This window comes from Empidonax traillii, unplaced genomic scaffold (genome assembly GCF_003031625.1).
Source record: "Empidonax traillii isolate 1590-97213 ecotype Southwest subspecies unplaced genomic scaffold, ASM303162v1 scaffold241:size891819, whole genome shotgun sequence".
In the NCBI taxonomy this organism is placed as follows: Eukaryota; Metazoa; Chordata; class Aves; order Passeriformes; family Tyrannidae; genus Empidonax; species Empidonax traillii.
In genome coordinates this window covers 616,489-639,255 of record NW_020955434.1, presented here as the reverse complement: position 1 = coordinate 639,255, position 22,767 = coordinate 616,489, and the positions used below count along the sequence as shown (strand labels likewise).

General features: G+C 42.1%; 1 protein-coding gene and 1 long non-coding RNA gene across 3 annotated transcripts in view; both read left to right on the top strand.

The window, feature by feature from the left end:
• ZPLD1 (zona pellucida like domain containing 1) overlaps positions 1 to 1,604 on the top strand; it is a 109,575-nt gene extending 107,971 nt beyond the window's left edge. The window contains exon 10 of the mRNA XM_027888599.1: positions 1,192 to 1,604. Within this exon, the coding sequence (XP_027744400.1) occupies positions 1,192 to 1,604 (413 nt within the window). The remainder of the gene's footprint in view (positions 1 to 1,191) is intronic.
• A 7,446-nt stretch (positions 1,605 to 9,050) lies between these two features.
• LOC114059767 lies at positions 9,051 to 20,984 on the top strand. 2 transcript variants are annotated; one of them, XR_003571731.1, is made up of 3 exons: positions 9,051 to 9,142; positions 10,105 to 10,214; positions 20,888 to 20,984. It is a non-coding gene; the product is annotated as an uncharacterized LOC114059767 (long non-coding RNA). The 2 variants fall into 2 exon arrangements; XR_003571732.1 differs by lacking the exon at positions 20,888 to 20,984 and adding an exon at positions 11,381 to 11,436.
• The last annotated feature ends 1,783 nt before the right edge of the window (positions 20,985 to 22,767 follow it).

Genomic DNA, 22,767 nt, shown 5'->3' with positions numbered 1-22,767 from the left:
AGCACAAAACCATACAAATGACAAGATGTGCAGAGCTTCAGCCCATTAGGAAGAGGTACTTACGTAGCCAACTGCGGCACTGGGCAGTGGTGAGGAAAACTCAAGATGTTTAATTTGGTGTGGAAAAACTGAGGTTCAGAACCTGTATTGTCTTATTCCCAAATTTACACTGCATGCCAAATGTATTAGGGTACTGCTAGAATGACTAACTTCTGGTTTTAGCCAGAAGAGATTGTCTGTGTTAATACCGCCCACCCATTTCCAGTCCTGAGTGGGTTTCAAATGAAACAGAGGAGAATTTTAAGATAAACTGGAAAAATCATATCAGGAAGGAGAGGAAATTGTATGATTTCTTCTGGTCTTGTCAAACAGCCAGTTCCAGGTGTATCTGGGCTATGGCTACAATTTAATTCCCATAGTCCTGTTTTCTTGTATGTGATTTCTCCATATCACAAAATACTTCTATCACGTGAATGTCTGTACTGGAATGGGTGGGGAAAATTAGGCACAGTCGAAAAGCAAAGAAAAGCTTGATACATTTAAACTACCTTTCATGGTTTCAGAAGCCTTTCCCTATCCCTTCTCTTGGTATTACTGACGGATGCAGCCTATCTGGAAAATGGACACACATATGCCATTACATAGAAGTGGGTTTTGACTGAGTCCTAAAAGATTTTAACTCATCCATCAATTGATTATATTGTCATTGCTACATAAGGCTGTTCAGCATAGAGCATCTATTACTGGGGCTCTGACTGAAACATTGCCCTTGCTGTGCAGAACTATTTAACTTTGTCTCTTTGAAACAAAATGCGAAATGTTTCTTATCTGACAAAAAGACAGATTTATTCTCAGTCTTTTGAAAAACAGGTATGTGAATCTGAAAACATTTCTTTCAGTGGGCACACAGAGAGGTGCCAAGTTTTCACCAGCAAGGCCAAGCTTCTCCTTTGGCTCCAGTGAAAATAACACAGTCTGAGTAAGTCTGCTGCAACACAAAGAGTGAAATGCCCATTTTGTGGCTTGCAAAAACACACTTGAGGGAAAGATGGAATATAGTTTGGAGTCGGGTTGTTGTGGTGGTTTTTTTTGGTTGGTTTGTTTGTTTGTTTAGGTGGGGTTTTTTGTGTGTTGTTTTTAGGGTTGAGTAGGGCAGGGCTGGTGGTGTTTGGGGAGTTTTTCCCTTTCAAGGTAACCGTAGTTTTTCCGAAGGGGCTACCCTGGCTTTGGGCAGCGCATCCCAGTCGGAGCCTTCCCGGGATCCCCGGCGCTCGCCCCGCCGCCGCCGCTGGGTGCCAGTGCAGCCCCGGCGTAGGCAGCCCGCTCCGCATCTCACGGCTGTCTGCAGCTTCTCCCTGCTCGCCGTTCCCCCCTATTCCCGCTGCTCTTCCTCTCCCTTTCTTCTCCTGTCCCCTTCCCCATTTAAACGACAGGAGAGCCGCTGCCCTGTCCTGGTGCCGGGGCCGGGGGCTGCCCTGGGCGGCTCTCCGGGTGGCAGCGCGAACAGTGGGGACACTGAGCCCCAGCTTCCTCTGCTGAATGGCGTGGCAATCTCCGAACCTGGCCCTTTGCTGTGGCAGTCTCCAGATCTGGCTCTTCGCTGAGCCTTTCACTGAGTGTCGTGGGGAGGGGAACGAGGCTGGCAGCACGGCTGTGCTCCTGCAGGATTCAGTGGAGTCGCTGCTCTTCTCCACATAGGGGGATATTTTTCCACCCTTGCAAAGCAGGATCAGTGCTGACAGGCTGCGATGAGCACTCGCTGGATGAACAAGGGAAGGATGGTCTTCCTGCCCAGCTGCTCTTTGCCTCCCCGTGCAGTTCATCTCAGTTGTCCCTTACTGCGAAGCTCCTGGGGCTGGAAACACCCGAGGTGGGAGATGAGGTTGGTCTAGTCATCACTTGGTTGACTAGAAAAGAGTTAAGCTTTCCAAGTAACCTAGAGCCATGGGAGCACGCTACTACGCTTTGGTAGTGCTAAGCATTTGTTATTGATTTAGTGCAACACCTTTGGTTTCAGCAGAGGGAGGAATGTGTCTCATCTTTCTGAAAACCAGCTCTCTGTTGTTTCAAGTTGGAAAGTTCAGAAATCAATTATACAATTGATTTTCAAAATGCAAAATTAGGCTGGGAGGCTGTAGAGGAGAATTCTTGAGAGCCATCCAATCTGGCAGTGGTAGTTTATAACTTCTACAGCACTTTTTTTACCAGCAACTTCACAGCTGCTGCACCAGTGTTCCAGAGGCAGAAAAGTTCTGTCTTCACCTCCAAAATAAAAGTAAATGGGCTACATGCAAATAAACTGATCTTCTCAGGTAGCACAGGGCTAGTAGCACAGTTGCAGAAAAGGAGAAGGAAGGAAGAACCCTTAAATCCTGCATGCCACTGGCTGTGTAGAGAAATGCATAAACATAACTGTTAGCAGAGCTGATACTTAGCCAAGTGCCAAGTGCCTAATGCTAGGTGGTCTTTCGAAAGGTATTGCTTCCAGATAGTGCTATGATACCCCTGAAGATAGGAATCATGAAGCTGCTCTTCTAAAGCACCTCTGCACTCCTGTAAAATTTTCCTCCATCAGATAGTATTTTTTTTTTAAATCGAATTCCACAGCTTGAAGAGAGGATAGTGTCCAATGTCAAGTTGTGTTTCTTCTGCAGATTGAAAACCTGGAGGCTGCCATTCCTGAAGTGGCTGTGAACACCTCCTAATAATGCTAAGGATCACAGGTGGACATCAGGAGGAGCCTAGGCATTAAAGAGAAGCCTGTTACTGGGGCATCATTTCTCCAGGAGCTGTCAGGAGAACCGAGTCTTTTGAATGGTTCCTGTTCACAAAAGTAACAAACATGTAATTATTTTGTATTCCCAGAGAGCCAAAAGGAGGCAGTCCACCCCAAGCTGCCTTCAAATGCAAGGACCCCACAATCAGAAGCTACAGCACTGTGAGAGCTGAAAGCAGACAAGAGGGAGGAAGCAGAGAGCTGTGAATGATGGATGCCAGTCAGGCGTGGATTTAAAAAATGCCAGCAGGAATGCCTCTTGGCAGTGCCTGCATGACAGAAGCTGGTGAGATTGGGCACGTGTCTGACAGCACGAAGTCGTCACTTCTGTCTCGTGGACATCCTGCGCTAAAGGATGAAGACAAGAGGTAGAGGGGAAAGAATATGTGACAGAAAATGAAGTTTAGACACAGCTCCCCAGGCTGGTGTCCTTTCCAGGAGACCACTGTGGGAAGAGAGGAAATTGTTGACCTGTTCTGTTGACCTTATTCCCTCTGTGGAATAAACAAACAGAATTCAGTCACCTTTGTCTGTTGAGATGCTTTATATTTTCCTTGCCTCTCCTCAAAGTAAAAGCCTTATTGCAGAAAGCGATGTACTTTCTACCTGCATTTCTGCCTCCAGAGCTTGAGCCACTTTTCAGCTCTCCCTTTTCTTGCTTTGCCCACCCTGCCTTGAGCATGTCAGCACACAATATCCTTTTCCAGGAAAAACCACATGTACTCCATGTTTAGAAGCATCACGCTTCTTCCAGTTAACATCCAAGTAATGCTAATTCTATTTTTCTGCCTAATTCTATTTCTGTTCCCAGTCCTGCTGATTATGAAGACATTTGTGTGTAAATACAGACATTCTTCTCCCTTTATCATCCCAATTCCTTTAGTGATTCTGCAATCTAGCACTTGTGGCATCACAATTCATCACCAGTGACTGCATTACAGATGCAGCCAGCACCAGGCAGCCTTTAAGTCAGGCAATGGTAGCGGCAGGTGCCTGATAATGGAGCAGAAAGCAGAGGCTTGTGTGTAGACAAAAGTGGTAGCTGTTAATTTGTGACACGGAGAATGTGAAAACTGTGGGGTACCTAAAATGTAACACCAGGAGAAGTTTGCCTAAGCAAGGCAGAGGGTGTGGTGAAGGCGACCTTGGTTGTCCGAAACAAGCAGTTTAGTTCCTGAAATGGCTCCTGTGCCACTGATCAACTGTGGTTGTGTTGCCCCCCGGGTGGGGGTGGAAGCACTTGGAGCTGGTAAGCCCACCCATGAGGCTGCTTCTCTCTCTAGATCAGCTGGGCTTTGTTGCACAGCTATGGGGAAGCAGCTTTCCTGCTGCCACCAGCGCAACCATCCCTTGCTGTGCAGGGGTGATGACAGCAGCTCTGGGTGTAACTGCATGGGCTGAGCACCCTTGCTGGAGGACAGGGGCTATGAAGGTTGTGGGGGATGGGGTGGGCACTCTCACAGGTCTCCTGCCCTGGTGGAAAGTCTCCCTGGCAGCCAGGAATTGCCTTATCCTTTTTTTTTTTTTTGGTCAGGGTAACTGAGAAGTAAAAGGAGAAGAGACCTCTGTGAACATGTGAGTCTGACTCTACCCTGCCCTTCAGCTGGTGCGTTTTTAGGAGTTGTCTTTCCCTGTCCTACCAAAAAAGTGGTAGCCGAGACATTTTTGAAAAAAGCCTGTTTATTTGGCCTCTGGGAGTTTCAGTGATACTTGGGTCATGTTTCTCCAGATTTTTCAGCAGTTAGAGATTTATTTATCTTCTATTGTTAATGGAGGCTGTGCTTTCAGCTTCTAACTGAAAATAACACTGTGTCTTGCTGTTGAGGAGAATGGCAGGGCTATGGTATCTTCAAATAAAATGGGTTTTGCCTCAAAATATCAGGAATTTCAACTGCTGGAAGAAATGAAATGTCCTGGCTATGTCAGATAAATACGGATCTCTCATAAGGCCAGACTTGCTCATCATGAATATTGTTTTACACATGGTGCCGACCTAGATTGTATTTTTCCAGTCTGGGTAGATGAAGCAGAGCTGGGAATAAGCCACCAGTTTGGCTGTGCTGCAACACCATGGTGAAAGGCTCATGGGGCACGCTGTGTTGGAACCTGCTCCCAGTCACACATTTTGGCTTCAGGAATAGACATGTCTCCACAAAGAGATTGATTTTTCTCTACTGTTTGTACTGGAGTAAACCTCACCTCCCACTAAAGTCAATGCTATTACATCAGGGTAAAAATGAAAATATACACCTCCCCCCCCAGTAAAACCCACAAAAAGAAAAAAGACCACCACAAAATTGAAAAAAAAAAAAAAAAAAAGAGGCAATGCTTTTGGTATTACTTTTTCTGGAAGAAAAAAATTTTTATCTTTTTTAATCTTTGAAAATGGTAATAGTTCTGTTCACAAGCATTCACTGCCTTTTAGAAAAATTTAGAGTTAAAATAATTTTTTTTTTATTTAAATGATGGTTTGTAGCAAAACATCCTGCAGAGCGTGCACAAAGGGAACGGCTGAAAATTTTTCTTTGCTTGTGACTGCTTTAAGTTGTGTGGTGGTTTGGTTCTTGTTTACTGCACCAGAACATGCTTGTTTCTTAAAATAGTGCAGAGGGGACAGACAAACAGTCAGAGTAAGGGCATTAGTGCTGTGTCAGTTTTCCAACAGAGATGTGAAGATATTAGCTCTATCTGTGGATATGAAAAAATACATTATCACCTAGTGCTTCTTCAAACTAGCCAATTTATTTATATTCTTCATGGGTTAGATGTCTATAGCCAGAATTTATGGCAAACATCTGAACTAAAGGTAGTTGTAGGTTTGACAACAAAAGTGATAAAGAAGCTGTGGAGGGCAATGAAAATTGATGGGGAGAGAGAGTGATGAACAGCAAAAGTGCCATTACGGTCAAGTGATGGGGTAGAAGGTGAAAAAGAAAGAGAAATGGGCTGTTTGCAGTAATTTGGGTATCTTCAAACCACTTTGTTCAGCTGTCTGTGAACATCTGCTTACTTTATTTACTGTTGCACATGGGGTAATGTCACTACAGTTGAGCAAAACATCTAAAGTGTTTATGCTCATGATTTTTGGTTTGTGAGATGGAATTTATGTTGGTTTTTTCCCTCACTTTTCTCAAGAATAAGAGAAAAACATCCCCAATGAAAACAAGTCAGGGCTGTAACTGCTAGGACAAAGACCTGAAAATTAATGCTGTCTTTTAATGAAAAAAATACTCTTTCTTTAGTGGATTTTTATATGTTCAAAAAGTGATCTTGTTTTTAAGGACAGAAGAGGGGAAGGGTAAGTGTATTGTTCGATGAATGTAGGTTTTTTTACTGGAAGCAAAGTCCACAGGGAAGACTTGCAAGTGCACATGTATGTTAACATTTGAAGGGTGCATGTGAATTGGTTTCACATGCAGTTTATAAAAAAACAGGCCCTAAATGTTATGACTTCTTTACATACATTATGCTTTTACTTGAGGCCGCCTCTGAAGATAATACAGTTACTTGTGGAGGCGGCTGGTCTTCGTCAGGCACAATGTAATCAAAATCTAACTCATAAAAATGAAAGAAAAGGGTAAGAGAGAAAAATTTAGCAGCCTCTCATATCACTAGTGAAGTTTTGATGACTCAAAATGTCGAGAAGAGTGGATGCAGCATGTAGGGAGAGTTTTTTAAAGCTTTTTTCCACCCCTGTAGCTTCTGTGGCCCTACCACTGCTGCCCAGTGCTGGTAGTTTGAACAAAAATATGAACTATGTTCTCTTTTCTTTACGAGAATTAAATATGGAGAGAAAGTGAAAATACATAATTCTGGAAAGCAAACTAGAGAAACTTCAGAACAGGGAGACCTTAAGACTAAAGAATCCTATTAGTTTTGGCAAATTCTGCTAGGTGAAATTCTGTTAAGCTCAGAGCTCTGGATAGTACCACAAGAAAAGTCTCCTTTTCTTTTTCTCATTTTGCATTTTATTTATTTTGATTTAAAAATTGCCAGAGAGGTAAAAGATGGACAGATGCTCTCTGTCAGATGTTGCAGGAATGGGCAGCGAAACTTCTGTGAGTGCTCCTTGTGTGCCTCAGAATAAAGTCAGCCAGCAAATTGAAATCTTCTCCAACAAGGATTTAAATTAAATTGACTGCCTTTGCATTGGGTCAAAGCAGGAGCATTCATATAATCAATTACTGTGGCTCAGCTTTGGGGATGACAATCTCCAGTTGAGACAATAATGAACAGATGGGGCTCGTAGCTTATTAAATTGCTACCTCCATGGCATCTGTGCCATGGACTAAAATGCAGGTAGGGTCATGTTTTGCATAAATGTATTGCATGACCTTGGGGGAGTATTTCAATTGCTTTCTGCCTCAGTTTCCCTTCTACCAGAAAGAATTTAAAGCACAAACTCTTTAGTGCCTGCTTAGGAAGATGATTCTCTCCCAGTGGCTCAGACCTATATTTGGAGTTGCTGACAGTAAAATTATGTTGGTTAGATGAGCTATTTTATTAATGCTTTCATGCTGATGTAAACTCCTAGTTTAGATGCAGCTATACGGGCAAAACTAAAACATGGCTTTTTGCTGGTTATCTACATTCTCTTTGGGAAGTGGTGTTTTTCCTGTGGAAATGAGGGACTGGTATTGCCTGAATGATGTGCCAAAAATGAATGTCACCATGCTCTGTCTCAAGCTCTGAGATGACCAGAAGTGACAGGGATAGATGATAGTGTCTCACTAAACCTGAGGCAATAGATATTGCTGAGGGGATGGGTGTATTTGCTAAGTTTGGCTCTGCTGCCGCTCAGCTTATAGATGGGCAGCTGGCAGAGCGAGCTCATATCTACGCCATGTACCATGGGAAGATGTATCATGGGTCTCAGCAAGAAGGCTTTGCCCATATAATCACACTTGAAAGCCTCTTCTAGCACAAAGTAGGCCTGAGCAGATCTCTAACCCCGGCTGCAGTATGTTCCCAATCTCACTTGTCTCTTTTAACTGCTATAATGTAATTGCAGCTATTAATAATAAACTGACAGGCTGTCTTTAAATAACTGTAAGGCTGATAGACTGGTGTCGGTTGGATGCTTCAAAGTTTGACTAACAGTAGGGAGAAATAGAACAGCTCCATTCTCAAGTCTTCCTGCAGAGAAAGGCTGGCACTGGGAAGAGGCAACAGAGGGCTGACATGGGCCACGGTGATGCCTCAGGGACTTTCTACAGAGCATTTGCTGAGTGACTTACCTGGTTTCTCTGGAAAAACACACATTTTCAACCTGACAATTGAAATTTCTGGGCTGAACTAGAAGTTCTCTTGTCTTGAAGAGGGATTTTAGCAGGTGTAAGTTTATGCTCTTTATATGTGTGTGGCCGTTGGCCAGCAGAGACAGAGTGGGGGAAGAAGCCCAATTCTAACCTGCCCATCCATTCCCTCTCCTTGGGTGAGCTGCGCTAGTGCTCCAGCAATGAGGCCAACTGCCTGCAGAGACGTGCAGTCAGATTAAAGAGATGCTGTAATCCTGCAGGGTGTCCTTGGGAAGCTGGAGTTTAGCCCAGGCCCCTCAGCACCTGCTGCCAGCATTGTCTGTGTTGGTTTTACCTATTTTATCCATAAAGGGAGGATCTTGAAAGGAGACTTAGGCAAAAGGATGGGACCCACGGGATCACTGAGGGCAGTATCAGAGCAAAGACAGAGTGAAGGAGTGCACAAGGAAAGATGCCGCCACCTGTATTTTAACACTCAACAGGTCTCTGACAGGCAAAATCTACCCACACATAGGGATTATTATGAAGGGACGGTATCCAAATCTGCCAAGTTTCAAGACCTAATGTCTTGCTTTCAAAGCTTCAGTGGAGGATTGTTGTTTACCCCTAACACTGCCAGTTCTAGTGTGCTTCTGCAGGCTGGGTTTTTTAACAGGAAGTCTGGCAGCATCAGCATGCAGATGCAGTGCTCTGATATTCAGTGGGCTCCCCTGTCAAACAAGAGGGGACAAACAAGATAATGAGCCAAGGAGAGAGAAGTATGGCATGGGTATAAGCTGTAAAAGAGCTCAAGTGTTATCTGTGTATTTTAACCCTAGTACCTAATTATTTTTTGGATGATCTGGCATGTTTATATGAGGACAAAATGAGTTTCTAGCCAGCGTGGACATTTAAAGTAATTTTTGAATCCCTTTCAAAGCTACATTAATATCTGCAATTATAGGCAGCTACAGTGCAATTGACCTGGCGTGCCAGTGTCACCAGGCTAAGCAGAATGAATCAAAAAACTTTTTATCGCAGGCTCTGACCCTGCTTTGGCTACAGACACAGGGAATGAGTAGAAAAAAAATCTTCTACCTGCACCAGGCAACAAAGTCCGTGCAGCTGTGTAATATGTGTTTCTCTTAAAATAATTTCTGTTTGCTTGTAAATGTCTTTAATAGTTAAATGAGATTAAGGCATTTCTGTTGTATTTAAACCATTAAATAAAATGATGGTTTCCAGCAATGAAGACAATTAAGCATGCAGGATTTAATGAAACTTGATAGAGCCTCGGCTGCTGTCCTCCTATTAGTGTGCACAGCTGCGCATGTGTGTCAGCGTCTGCAGGTTAAAGAAGCAATTAATCTGAGCAGAGTGAACGTGAAACTCTTACTTAAGCACACAGACAGATTGTGAGCCTCAGCCTCTGACTTTTTTGTTAAGGTCACAACTCAAATTTCAACCGGCTTTGTAAGTCTGTTCGTCTCAAATCCCACATTTCTAATCCAATATAAGAGCTGATATTGGTGAATTACATCCTCGTGGCATAAATCCACACTGCCAGCAATTTATGCACCTCATGTTAACTGACATGGTGATTCATATATGCTACAATTAAGAGCTGAATGGCTTTATAGATCTTGATATAGTTTCCGTGGGGTTAGATTACTAAAACAACAAAATGTCAAGGAGGAACATTTAATATTTTTGCTCACGAATGAGCCTCATGTGTTTGGACAAGCTCACGAAGGCTCTCAAGTGTGTGGCACAAACAGGACTAATACCTACAGCAGTTAGTGCCCATTGCACTTCAGGGCTAGGAGATTTGCAGGGTATGTTTGCAGGCTCCATGCCTCCTGCTGTGCAAACAGGAGCGCCAAGGTGCTTTGAACATCCCTGTGCTCTGTGTGAGGTGGGAAGGAAGAGGGACAGGGAACTGTCTGTTTGATTTCATTTTGAAAATCATGTGGTAAAGACGGTCCTATCGATAATCTGCTGAATGTACTGACATTCAGAAAGAATGGAGAAAGGAGGTTAATAAATCACCCAATATCCACTTTAGTCTGCTTTTCAATTTTCATTTCTCAGAAACACAAATTGCAGCTGTTCTTTAGGGTGTCTGATCTATCCTCTCAAGAAGCAAATTTCATTTTTAATTTGCTCTGATGAGACTCAGAAGATGCTGGATAAAATATGAGGTGAGTTCTTTTATTTATTTATTTTTTTTTAGAGGCTGATTTCTGTGTGAAACACATCATGGTTTGCTTTTTTGCTGCCGAGGAAAGTGCTCATCTCTTAAAGCATTCTTGATGGAAGAGTTGTCAGTGAGGAGTGTAAAGCTCCAGATTCCTCTCTAGCAGGGGTAAAGAAAATATAATCAGTAAAATGGGTGATCAAAGCAGGTGCAAGACTTGAAATTAATCAAAACACTTTGAAAGGGAAAGAAATAGTAAAAAGACCTGAGCTGCAAAGGTTCTTAGTGGAGTATTTCCTGCCCCCAGCTAAGCTGCAGATATAGAAGTTCCAGGTCTGATTCTCAGTGCACTCCATAATAATAAAGGTATTTTATTAAAATATTAGCAACTGGGAAGGAACTATGCAAAATGCTGTAAGAAAAACCTTTCTGCATAAATATGATTCTGTGGAAGTTTTCAATATGGTAATTTAGTTTGGAATTTTTGTTATTTTTTTTTTTTCAATTGCTATGGGACTTTAAAGCCAGAGATGTAAACAGAGAAATCAAATTTTTGGAACCAGCTGCTTCATTACACATCACCAGTTATTGCTGTCATGCAAACCTGTCCTGTCCACAGTAATAACAAGGAATTAGAAAAGAAAAATGAGAATCTCTCTACATGACGAAAAAAGGACATTAATTCCTTATAACATACTACAAAAAATGAGGAGGAATCAGAGAGGACTCTGATGGCAGCCTATATTATTTCCCCCTTTTTGTGAAGAACTTAATGTAGGGTGAAGTGTATGATGTTATTATATAGTTTAGTAACAGAAATGACATGACAGAAAGCCTGTATTTGACTTTTTTGTAGTTTATTAATTATCTGTATAAATAATTCTTACTAAAAATGTCTTTACTTGAAACGATCTCAGCAGGATTTGAGAATGTATTTCTATTAATGGGTTGTTCAGGAACTATTTGCCTAGTCTTTTCCCTGTCCAGGTGTCTTCCTGCTCTTGGACTGCTGTTTGCAAAAAAAGAGACCTGCTGCTGTTTCCCCTCTCGGATGGGAGGTTTGGCATTTCCTTGAACAACAAGGGTGTATAAAGTGGCTACCCAGGCCCTCTGTGGGCAAACCTCCCAAGATATATTCTTGGATAAGTTTCCCACCCTTTCTCTTGCCAGGAATGGTCTTGTGAGTGCAAGTTATCTCTTTTTTTGCTTTGAAAGGAGGTGTAAGGCGTAAGTTTGACAGTATAAAGTCTGGGGTTTTTATTTGGCCAAAGAGTACTGCAGAGCCTAAATTTTGTCTGTACCATGTTTCTTGTCCTCTTCCAGCTCTGGGTGGTGTTGTCAGTGACCCTCTATTTCTTGCTCTTTGGCCAATTCTGGCTACTGTTCCTTTTTATGCTTCTTTTCATATGAAGGGCAATTTTGGCAGTGAGAGCAAAATTTTAAAACTCATTTTCAGAGGAGATGAGAGTGACCAATCTTCTTGTGCTCAGGTTGAAACACAAAATTTGCTACTTTGACTTATTTTACCTGCAGACCGCCACTAATCACAGAGCAGAAGGTGAAAAGGAGGAAAAAAAAAAAAGAGGTGAGAAAATATAAATAAGTACAGAGAAAAGGGAAAGAATGTGAAGAGGAAAGGGGGCAGAGGAAATAAACTCAATTGTGCAGATCAGCAGAAGAATAATTCTGAATGCCTTAGGAGAACAATTAGTGATGAAAATGTGCCTGTTGTGATTTTTTTGTTACAGCTACTGGGAAGGCTCCAGAAACCACCCAACGAGAGATGCTGTAAAATAAGCTATTTCTTCCTGAGAGCTCTTGAAGGGAAATGTACACTACCTGTTTTAGCACAGATAGGCGGGGCAGCATACATTCGTGGAGAACTGTAGATAACCACTGGAAATAAGATAATACTTTTCTAGCTGCTGGTGGTACCTAATCATCCTCTCTCATCAGTCTAGTATCTTTCTTAAACAGATTTGCCCTCTGAAGTGCCTGGAGTGGGGTAATTTAAATTTCCAGGCAAAGTGGTAATTAAATTTCCAGGTAATTAAATTTCCAGGCAAAGTGAAGCCTGGAAGGGAAGGGAGAACAGTGAGATGCTTACCTCCTTGCAATCAATTGGACTTGCCCATTTTCCCAGGGGAAGTCTAGTGTTGCACTTAACCTAAAGCAGGTTTGCTAGACTGGCAACTTGACTACAGGACTATGTACAGCAATACTTACCTGTGCCTTTCGGATTAGCTTGCCATGAGGTCCTCGGTGTTATGTGTGACAAAAATTCACACAAAGGTCTTGAGTGAGCCTGGTTAGCCTGAATCATCTGATTTTATGGTCATGATTTCAAGTCACTCTTCCAGGGCTTAGGGTTTGATTCTGTGTTTGTTACACTGTAATAGTAAGTGTCTTTGGAGCAAGCTGTGGGGAGGTAAGGCTTCAGCTGCAGAATTGATGATGTTTGACCCTGTGACTCTGTGCTTAATTGAGTCATATGCTCTGTATATAGTGAAAAGGATAAATATATTGAAATGCATCCATGGCAGTTTCGAGGCCAAAATGGCCACGAGTCTGGCATGTGGTTAAACATTTGAGGTCGAATATGATCAGTCAAGAATATAGATCTAGGGTGTGAATTTTCATACCTTGGCAACTCTTCACTAGCAGCAAAAGCCAGGAGGGAGAAGGAGGCAGAACATGTCATTGAGGTGTCTGGTTAACCACACAAGTGCATTTGGGGTTTGGATGTGCATGGCAAAAAATTGAAACTCAGTGCTCCAAGAGTTGGAGCAACTTCTGCAGAGTTTTGTAACAAGCGCCACAGGAGGAAGAGTATTGTGTCTCACCATTCATATCCTCTTTTCCCTACCAGGACTGGCAATTAGATCCATCTCTGATGGTGGCTTTATGACACTTTTGCCCACTGGGAAATGGACTCAGACTAGTATTTCATTGCATTTAGGCTTTTAAACAACAACAGAGAGAAATGATTTTAGCTACTCTGAACTGGATGTGAGCCAACACTCCCTGCAGAAATCGAGAGAGGGTCTTGGTTTGACACGACTATTCCCCAATGTGTCACAGGCCTTCTGCAAAAGTACTGGGCACTCTCTTTTACCTGTATCTAGTAGGAGTGTGTTTACCTCAGGTTATTTTAGGTACTGTTTCTACACTTTCAGCATTCATAGACTAAGCCTAGTAGAGAGGAAAAGGAAAATCAGAGGGGGAAAGGATGTGAGATTTTAAGTGGAAAGAGTTTTGCATTCAGTTCCTCCTGAAAATGAACGAAGTTCATCTTAATGTGAATTTGACCTCTTATCTTCACAAAAATAACACTGCAGTTGAGACTTGAGCCAAGTGCCTTTTTTGGACATCAGTTGATGCTTGACGTAACTGTCATATACTTATTGGTAATTGTTATGTCTTTGTATGTGTATTTTACAATGTCTGTGCTTTCTGAATGTTGTATTTGCTGAAATATACTGTAGCTAGCCTTAGGGTGGGATGTTCTTCATAGAAACATAGAACAGTTTGTGTTTAAAGGGATGTTAAAGATCATCTGGTTCCATCCCTCTACCATGGTCAGGACACCTTTCACTAGATCAGATTACTAAAAGTCCCACACAACCTGACCTTCAATTCAGGGGTGTTTATCTTAAAGACTCCCTGTCAGAGTTTTCCAGTTGCTTATCTAGCTATTTTTCTTGCATGATTTAAATCTGATTCCCCTTGTCTGATCTCCTGCAGACACAGAGAACTGACTGCTGCTTTCTTTGCTGCCTTCATGAACTCAAGGCTGCTGTCACCTCTCCATCCTCTATCCCCAAGTGTTTTCTTTCTCAGGGAAGAAAGCTAGTGACCTGCAGTTGGAGGATGTGTTTTCAAGGCCACTTGTGGTGCTCTCCTGTGTTGTGCCCAGTTGGTCTCTATTTGCCTTCAGGCCAGTGCTTTCCAGAAGTGCATAGAGGAGTCTGGCAGAAACTGAAGAAGAAAAAAATTATGTCACTGTGCTTATATACCCTTGTACACTGTACACCTTTCTTGTGCCAGACAGACACCATGGGCTCATGCTGTGCTTGTGAGCTGCATGAGCCCCAGCTTACACTGTGCTGAACTGCCACCCAGCAGCTCCCCACCAGCTGATGTCCTCCTGCCTCTGTGCCATGCTTTGCCTGTTCGTTCCTGCTGTATCCTTCTCTCTTTTGGAGCATTTCTCCCCTTTGCCAGGACAAATCTGGACTCTCCTGTGCCATGCTGGCTCCCTGCTTGGGGGATGATGTGTGATGGCTGTGCATCAAGGGCCAGCTCTGCTTTGGGATGGCAGGGAGGCACAGCTGATTTTTTGGAGCTGATATGCACGTGTGCGTACACACACTGGGCTGGTTTCAGAACTCCTGCATTTATATGCAGACTCTAAAAAGGAATTTCTGCCAAACTAAGAACCGTTTCTATTAACATTTTTAGGATATGTCTGTATAAGCTTCTCTCATTGCTCTATTGAGGAAGGTATATTAGTGAAACTTTTTTTTTTTAATTTCTGTCTTTTTCAAACTTTCCTTTTCAAAAACTTCCAGCAGGTGTAATGGAGGAGGCATAGCAAGTGATGCCAAGAGCAAGAGAGAGGAGTTGATAGTGTGTGTGAAGAGAAAGGACTTAGATACAGCTGTCTGGGTGCTGATTAGCAGGGATTTGGGGACACAGTAAATAATATTGGTATTTGCTCAGCTCATAAACAAACACAGTTTAAATTTAAATTTCTCACCTTTTTACATATTTTTTGAAATTATTCAGCTGTGGCAAATGAGCTAAAATGATGCCTGACTCCAAAGGGATGTTGCTCCAGCCTTGGCTAGGGTTGGGAGAGCTGTCCTTGGCAGCAGTTCTTTATACCAGTGCCTCCACCCCCAGTGAGTGTTGTTATGTACCAAATAAAAGAGCTAAAAATCTGTTCATGGATTTGTATGGTATCCTCTTTTGTAGCTTGTGAGTCCTCCAGCAGCCACAGTTCACGAGAAGCCAGTGGAGCATATTGGTATGGGCTGCGAGTGTCAACAGGGACGGTTTGCAAACAGGAGTAGATGTTTTGCCCTCCCCCCCGGCCCCTCCTTCTATCATCCTATCGTGGGAAAGACACAAGCTTTATATATGGGATTGCCTGTGGCTTTGGGAAAGTTTTACTCAGTGTCTGTAAAATAAATCCATGTCCTCTCTGGAACTGCTTATTTTGGTGTCTACTTAGGAGGCGGTGTATTCTTGATGAGCATGTCTCCATCCACAGTTATGTGCCATCCAAACCTTCCCATAGTGCTGTGGTTCTGGACCTGGGTTAGACATTAGCTCTGGTCTGAGAAATAACAAGAATTTACTATGGATGACTAATCCATAGGGAAATTCTTCAGGTTCCTTGCTCTCTTTGAAGCAGCCAAGTCTGAAAATTAGACAATCTCTCCTAAAGCTTATTTTGATTCTCATGAGGGCTGCAGTAGAATGACAAACACCATGCTGCTTTCTTTATTGTTTCAGTTCAAGGACTATCTATAAAGAGTCACAGTCTTGTGCTCAGCATTACACAAAATTATTCATTTCCCAGCTATACAGAAAAGTGATTGAATTGCAGATGATTAACATATGTTATGTTTTCTTTTCTAATGCCTTCCCATCTTTTTGTGGTACACCTCAGTAAATGGCATCAGAACACTTTGCTTTCAAGAGGCTGTCTCCCTCAGAAACCTATTATCAAGGCTATTTCAGAAAAGTTGCTTTTGCTTGGTACATCTGGTAGACTGGCTCTAGAATCCACATAATTGCTGTAGCAACCTGACCTCTGCTAGTCAATGTATTCTAGCTCCTAGCTATATTCAAAGACTGTTTTTAAAGGAGCCCTCTCCAGGGTAAATGCAGGCCGTTTCACTCTGAGCAGTTTTGCTAGTATAAAGAACCCCTTAACACTTTTGCTTTAGAGATGCTTCAGTTTTTTATAATCAAATCTGTCTGCCACACTTGATCATGATCAGCAGCATGGAGATATTATCTGTCTCTGTTTGGTATACAGGCGATGCTGCTGATTAGCACAAAGCTGAGATAGGCTGGGTACATCAAACTGTCATGTAAACTCCCAAATTATTCTTTTTCTGGTTTCTGGCTTGTTTTAGACACAAGTACAGTGATGTTTTGTGTTCAGAGTTTTGTTCTGAGATTGAGGCAAAGACTGACTCAAGGCATTCAGCACTGCTGAATTTTAGGAATTTTCTGGTATTTTATGATGTTAATTGCCTAATCATCAGAACAGCAAATGTCATCTCATATAAAAGAATAGATGATAGAGCCAGAAGGGACTGTTGTGATCATTTTTGTCTGACTTACTGCATCATACAGGCCAGAGGAATTTTTATATGAACTGGAACAAGACTTCAAAGGACCCAAAAAATCTGATCTTGATTTAATCGCCAGATATAGAGAATCAACCAGAACACTTGGTAAATTTTCCAGCAGCTAATTGCTGCCATTGTTAAACAACTAATCGCGCTGCACTTAATTTCTCTTCTGTCCCCTTTCAAATTGGGTCATTTGGCCTTGTTGCACTCTTGTCTTATGACAAGTACTTAAATTACACTGTGTTCCCTGTATTAGTCCCTAAAAATTGCAATCAAGCTTCTTCCTTAACTAAGTCTCTACCACTTTTTTTCTTAGCTATTCATAGATGTTCATCCAGTTCTGGGCTCCCCAGCACAAGGGAGAGGTGGAGCTACTGGAGCAAGTGCCACAAAAATGAATAAGCTGCTGGACCACCTTTAGTATGAGGAGAGGTTGAAAGAGCTGGACCTGTTCAACTCTGCAAAGAAAAGGTTTGGGAGAGAACTTATCAATTTTTAGAAATACTTGAAGGGAGGGTGCAAAGAGGAGAGAACCAGGCTCTTAATGGTGCCCAGTGATGAGATGGCAATGGGCACAATCAGAAACACAGGTGGCTCTCTCTGAACATTAGAAAACACATTTTTCCTGTGAAGGTAACCGAGCACTGGCACAGGCTGCCCAGAGAGGTGGTGGAGTCTCCTTCCTTGGGCATATTCAGAACCTGTCTGAATGTGGTCCTGCAGAACTGGCTGTAGGTGGCCCAGCTTGAGTGGGGCAGGGACCAGATGAGTTCCAGAGTTCCCTTCCAGTCTCGACCCCTCTGTGATGCAGTGATTCAGAGTCTTTCTTACATGTCAGACAGCAAGACTGAGCTACAGTATTCTGGTAGAAGGTGCATCAGGGCTAAATACCAAACAGATAATGAATACCAAACCTGATACAGGAAATGAAAGCAAAGCTGAGCCACAGAGGAAATCAGTGTCAGAGCCAGGGTATGACCTGTTGCATTGCTCCTTGCTCTGGCAGCACTGCATATGCACAGGTCTTCATTTCTTAAAAAAGTAAGACCCACCCATTTCAAGGACTTTGGCTAGAGAATTTCAAAGTGTTTTATCTATCTATTTCCAATTGGGTGAGAATCTGAAGCAGAGAAAGATGATACAACTTACATTATGTCCCCCAGCAGCCCAGTCAAATACTTGGCTCCACAACTTGGCTTTTTAGAAAATCAGAAGCAAAGATTTATCCATTCCCCTTTGCTGCCATGCAGGAACAGGCTTACTGAATAGCAATCTCCATTTGGAGAAGTACTTTTGAGTTGGGTTGAAACTAAACTGGGTGTGGAAAATTTCCTCCAAACTCCAAGAACAGTGATGGTAAATGGGAGTAATAGAACCTTAAAGGGATTTAGGGTTTACTGAGGTACTTTTTTGTGCCTGTCAGTTTATTGTGCTGTGGGTCACCTTTTAGCTAGGTCAGTGGTTTGTGGCTATCTAGTCAGATGAGTGGCAAATTTTTGCTCTGAATGCAATGCTTCAACAAAGCTCCACAGATTTATGCTGATATAAACCTCTTGGAAATTGTGCTTTCTCGGCAGACCTAACAGAGGTTATGAACAGTGCTTCTGAAATCAGCATTTAAATAACATTTCAAAACCACTAGAAACCTCATTATCCTGAATATATCACTTTAGCGGTCATACAAGTAGTGAAAACACTGTGAAACAAATGTGTGACTTGTAAATGGGAAAAAACCAACAGTACTGCCTAAATACTTTGTTGTTAAACATCTAATTAACCACTAGGTACCTTTACAGATCACTGCATTTGCTGAAACTTGGTAAGGTAAGAGCAATCCAGAGATAAATATCTGTCCTGTTGTATGGGGCTTTCTTTCTGAACTTCAACAGGTCATGATAAATAAAGCCTTTAACAATGCAAATAATTTCTTGCAGTTATCCAGGTTTATGCAGATATGTAGAGCAAAATCTGTAACCATCATGAAATGAAGTTGCATTTTTGCATTTTTCCACTTTGATTCTGGAAATGTAATTCTCAGTCTCTCCAAGCCTGGAGTTTATGTTCTCAGGTACATGTGCATATGTGGCTTTCCCAAATCCCCCCTTACTGGAGGTGTACCAATCTACTGGAAAAACCGTTCTTCTTATGCATGTTTTAAATTACCATTTTCTGCCTATTCTTCATGGAAAACCAAAAGTTTGAGGGGCTGTAGCTTGACCTGGGGCAAGAAGGGACTTGTAACCTCTCTTCGTCATGAGCCCTGGTCCTTCTGGTGAGGAGACATCCTGAACTCTGTGGTAGGGATGTGGTTGTGTCCCTGGAGGTCTCCACCATCATTTCTCTGTCTTCATCATGCAATGGCATTGTACAAGTGCATCCACCTTCTATGAAACCTCTTCCTGGAAACAGGAACACAAAGTGCTCCAGTGGAACTAATGATGCTCCTCATTGGTGTGCACCCCCACATCTGCCAGGTACAGATGTTTTGCTGCATGGCATTGTGCAGGTAGCAAGGTAGGCAGGGTGCAAAGCATGCCTTTAACACTGCCAGTGAATAGAACTGTGTGGTCCTTCAAATCAGTGAAAGTGTGGAGCTAAGGTGTGAAGAGGGCTGAAAATTGCACTGAGGTTGCTGAAGCTCAGGTAGGCTTTCTATTCTTCCTCACCTGAGTGAAAGCATGCCTGCCCCTGGCTGATCATACATCGCATGATTTAGTGAGATGTCTCCCACTTGCCCTCCTCACTTCTTTGAAAGGACATTTCCATATTTTGTAACTGACATTTTCTGTGACATTTTCTTCTTTTTCAGGGTCAACTGGTGACCTCTGACCTATCTCTTCCTACCTACCTCTGTGGCATCAGGGAAAACAGATTCTCTGAGAAACCATTCTCAAAAGTGAGTGAGCTCCCACAGACCTGGTAAAAGTGTTTAGACCTTATTTATTACTGTTTTTATTTCTTTACCCTACCCCTGGGTGTTTTATTAATTCTTTGTTTTGCTTGTCTCATTTACCAACACTTCTATAGGTTGCATTTTTGGGGGATTTTTTTTGGCCTTCTGTGTAAAGCACTGTAAGTCACGTTGTATTTTTCTGCTCAGTGACCTCTCCTGGTTCCTCCCCCCATGTCCTCCAGTGATCAGACCCATTGGTGATTAGAGGCTCAGCAAAAGTGATTGCACAGCCTTTGCCACCTTGCATCCCCTGCTGCCTGGATTTCAAAGAGGTAATCATTCCCAGGGACCCACCACTGACCCTTTGCTCAAGCTTTTGTCATTCACCTTTTGCTGTCTCTTTTCTTAAAGAGCTTGAAGTATCTTGATTCTTCTGCTAGGGGAAAAAGGACACATGCACTGAAATCGTAATGACTTCACTGTAATTTCAGAGTACTTTCACCTGAAATGATATCAGATAGTACCTCTGTATCACATCTGTAACACCTTTTGAAGTGAAATCTTCAGCTCCTATTCGGAGATCCCCCTTTTGTTCGCTCAAAGCCAAGGGGACTGTCAGTGAGATGGAGAGATGGTTCAGTTCAACACCTGCCTTTTTTTAACTCATGGTGCACTGGCAGCAGTGAGTGGAGGTGCCAGGCAATGTGACTCATTCTGAAACTTCAGCAGGATTTCCAAAGGACTTGGGTGCAGACAGTGAAGCTGTTTACAGTGTTAGCTGTGAACAAATGAAGCACAGAACTGAGAAGGACATCTGAGCCCTCAGCCAAACTGACCTGGAGATCCTTAGGAAACTTTCTTTCCTGGGGCTTATTGTATGGTTTCTTGAACTGAAATGTCTGACCATGGCCAAGCCTGCTCTTTGGAGTCAGTGTAGCAGTCTTTGTCATCTGAGTTACAGATAGCATCTAGTGCCATAAAGACGGACAAAATAATTTTACACATTTTGCACATTTTATTTGAATTCTTATGAACGATAAAAAGCCAATTAAGACTAAGGAAACATATTAGTGCTATTTAGATTATTTAAATGGCCATGCTTTCTCTAGAGAATTAAAATTGTACATCAAAAAAACTAAGGGCTATATTAAATCAATCGCGAACACAGAGAAAATTGACTTTGAATAGTATAAAACCAAAAAGTCCTATAACTCCTCTCAAAGCCCCTTGATATGTCTTTGATGAATCCTTAGGGGGAAAAAAAAAAAAAAAAGCTGAAAATTTACTTCCAAAAGCATACTGTGCTTTTTTAATTTCAGTTTTTCTTCAACAAATGATAAATTTGAAATATTTCCTTTGGGTTTCACTGTAAATAGATGAAGTAATGGTGTTGTATTTATTTTTTTTTTTTAGACATCTCAGAGAAATGTAACTTTGGGATTATCTCAAATGCACTGGCAACATAATTAGCAAAAATCTTCCAGAGGAAGCCTGCATGGAGTATGTTAATATATGGCAAGCAAAACTTGGGTGCTGAGTCCTATGAAAAGTGTAAGAAGAGGAAATTCTGTTGCTTTGGTGACAACATGCATGCTTACATTTTAAATCTAAGGCTGGCTGTACAATTTTTTAATGAATTTAGACTCCTTTTGTCTTCTCCCCCACCACCCCTCCCCCTCCTTCTTTAAAATGCTTCACAAATTGTGGTATTTGTGCCTTCATTATTTGTAATTGTGCTGGGAATCGTTTGTCTAAAAAACTGCAGCTGTTGCTGTAAATCAAACACTGTCTTTTGGGGTTTTTCTGCCTGGTCACCTGAGTTATGTGGTGCTATTCCTTTTCTTTAGCTGGATGAAAAACTTAATAAACTGGTGGCTAACTAACTTAAGCTTCAGATAAATCCTCATGTTTGAGGTATAAATGTACATAAATCAGAAGAATAGATATGGGCAGCTGTACAATTGCAGTAGTCTTTGTGTCTGCTGAATGATATGGGAGTCAAAGTCAACTAATGCATTTATATGGACATGATTTTATGCAAAGACTCCTTTACCTACATAGAGAGCTTCTAACAAAAGACTTCTTGGCCTTTTTGGGTCACTAATAGTTTCACCAGATGTGTACAGAGAGAGTTTTATACAGTTTGCTCTTCCAGATAACTATATGTCTATTAATTAACTATATACCTCCTCGACCACTTTCTCTAGTTTATTTGGTTGGTTTTTTATTATGTTTTGTTGTTGTGTGTTTTCTGTTTATTTGCTTGGTTTTTAAAAAGGAATTTTTACTTACTCTAGAACTCCTCAGAAATTTAGAACAAAGGAAGCCCAGGCTGTGTTGCTCAGAGCTCAGCAAAGGCCCTGTCTTGCAGGGAGATGAAGGACATTTCACCAGTCCCGTGGCCTTATCTGTATACTGGGTCTGACTGAGGCAAAGACTGGAGAGTGAGTTAGTCAAGCTAGTATAAGGCTGGTACCTAGCCTTGCAAGAAACACTGCCACGAAATCTCTCTCTTGTAATATCTTGGTTTTATCAGTCCTTGTGAAAAATCAAATGGATTGTGTTCAAGCCTAATAATGGGCAAGAAGGGCCGGTGATCTTAGTTCAGATATCACAGAGGTATAAGGATCTGCCTTCTGTAAACCAGACAACATTGTGCCTGGGGATTCTGCTGTAAGGTACCCTCTGCTGTAGGGGTACAGGGAAACTTTCAGGAGAGTCACAGCCATGCTCACAGAGCTTCTGTGAACTCATTTGCAGTTAAGAGGAAGATGAACACAGTGGTGGACTCAATGGATTGGGCTATAGTCTATCAATCTGGTTACCTAAACTCCCTGTCTTTCTCCTATGAATACTGTGTGTATCTTTTTTATCAAGCTGCTTAATCTTTCCACCTGCAGATTGGGTGTATTAGTGATTATGTGCTTGTTGGGTGCTATGTAGAAGAGGCTGGCCAAAAACCACGCAAAGGCTTTGAGACAATGAGTATGTGGAGAATGTACAACTTGCAGCTAAGGAGCAGCAATGGGATGTAGGAGAAAATCAGGGCTTTAATTGTGGGTATTTTAGTCATTGGGAAGTTGGTCTACAAATGAGAATAGCTTTTACTTCTTGTGCCGTTCATGACATTCTCAGGATCACATCAGGTGTCTTGACAGAAAGGGTGAAATTATATATTTGGTTTTGGGGAAAGTCATGTACGGTTTTCTCATTTCTGGATTCACCAGTGTTTATTTACACACACCTAGTGTGCCATATTGTGCTTGCCTATAGGAGAGCCTTCAACATTTCAC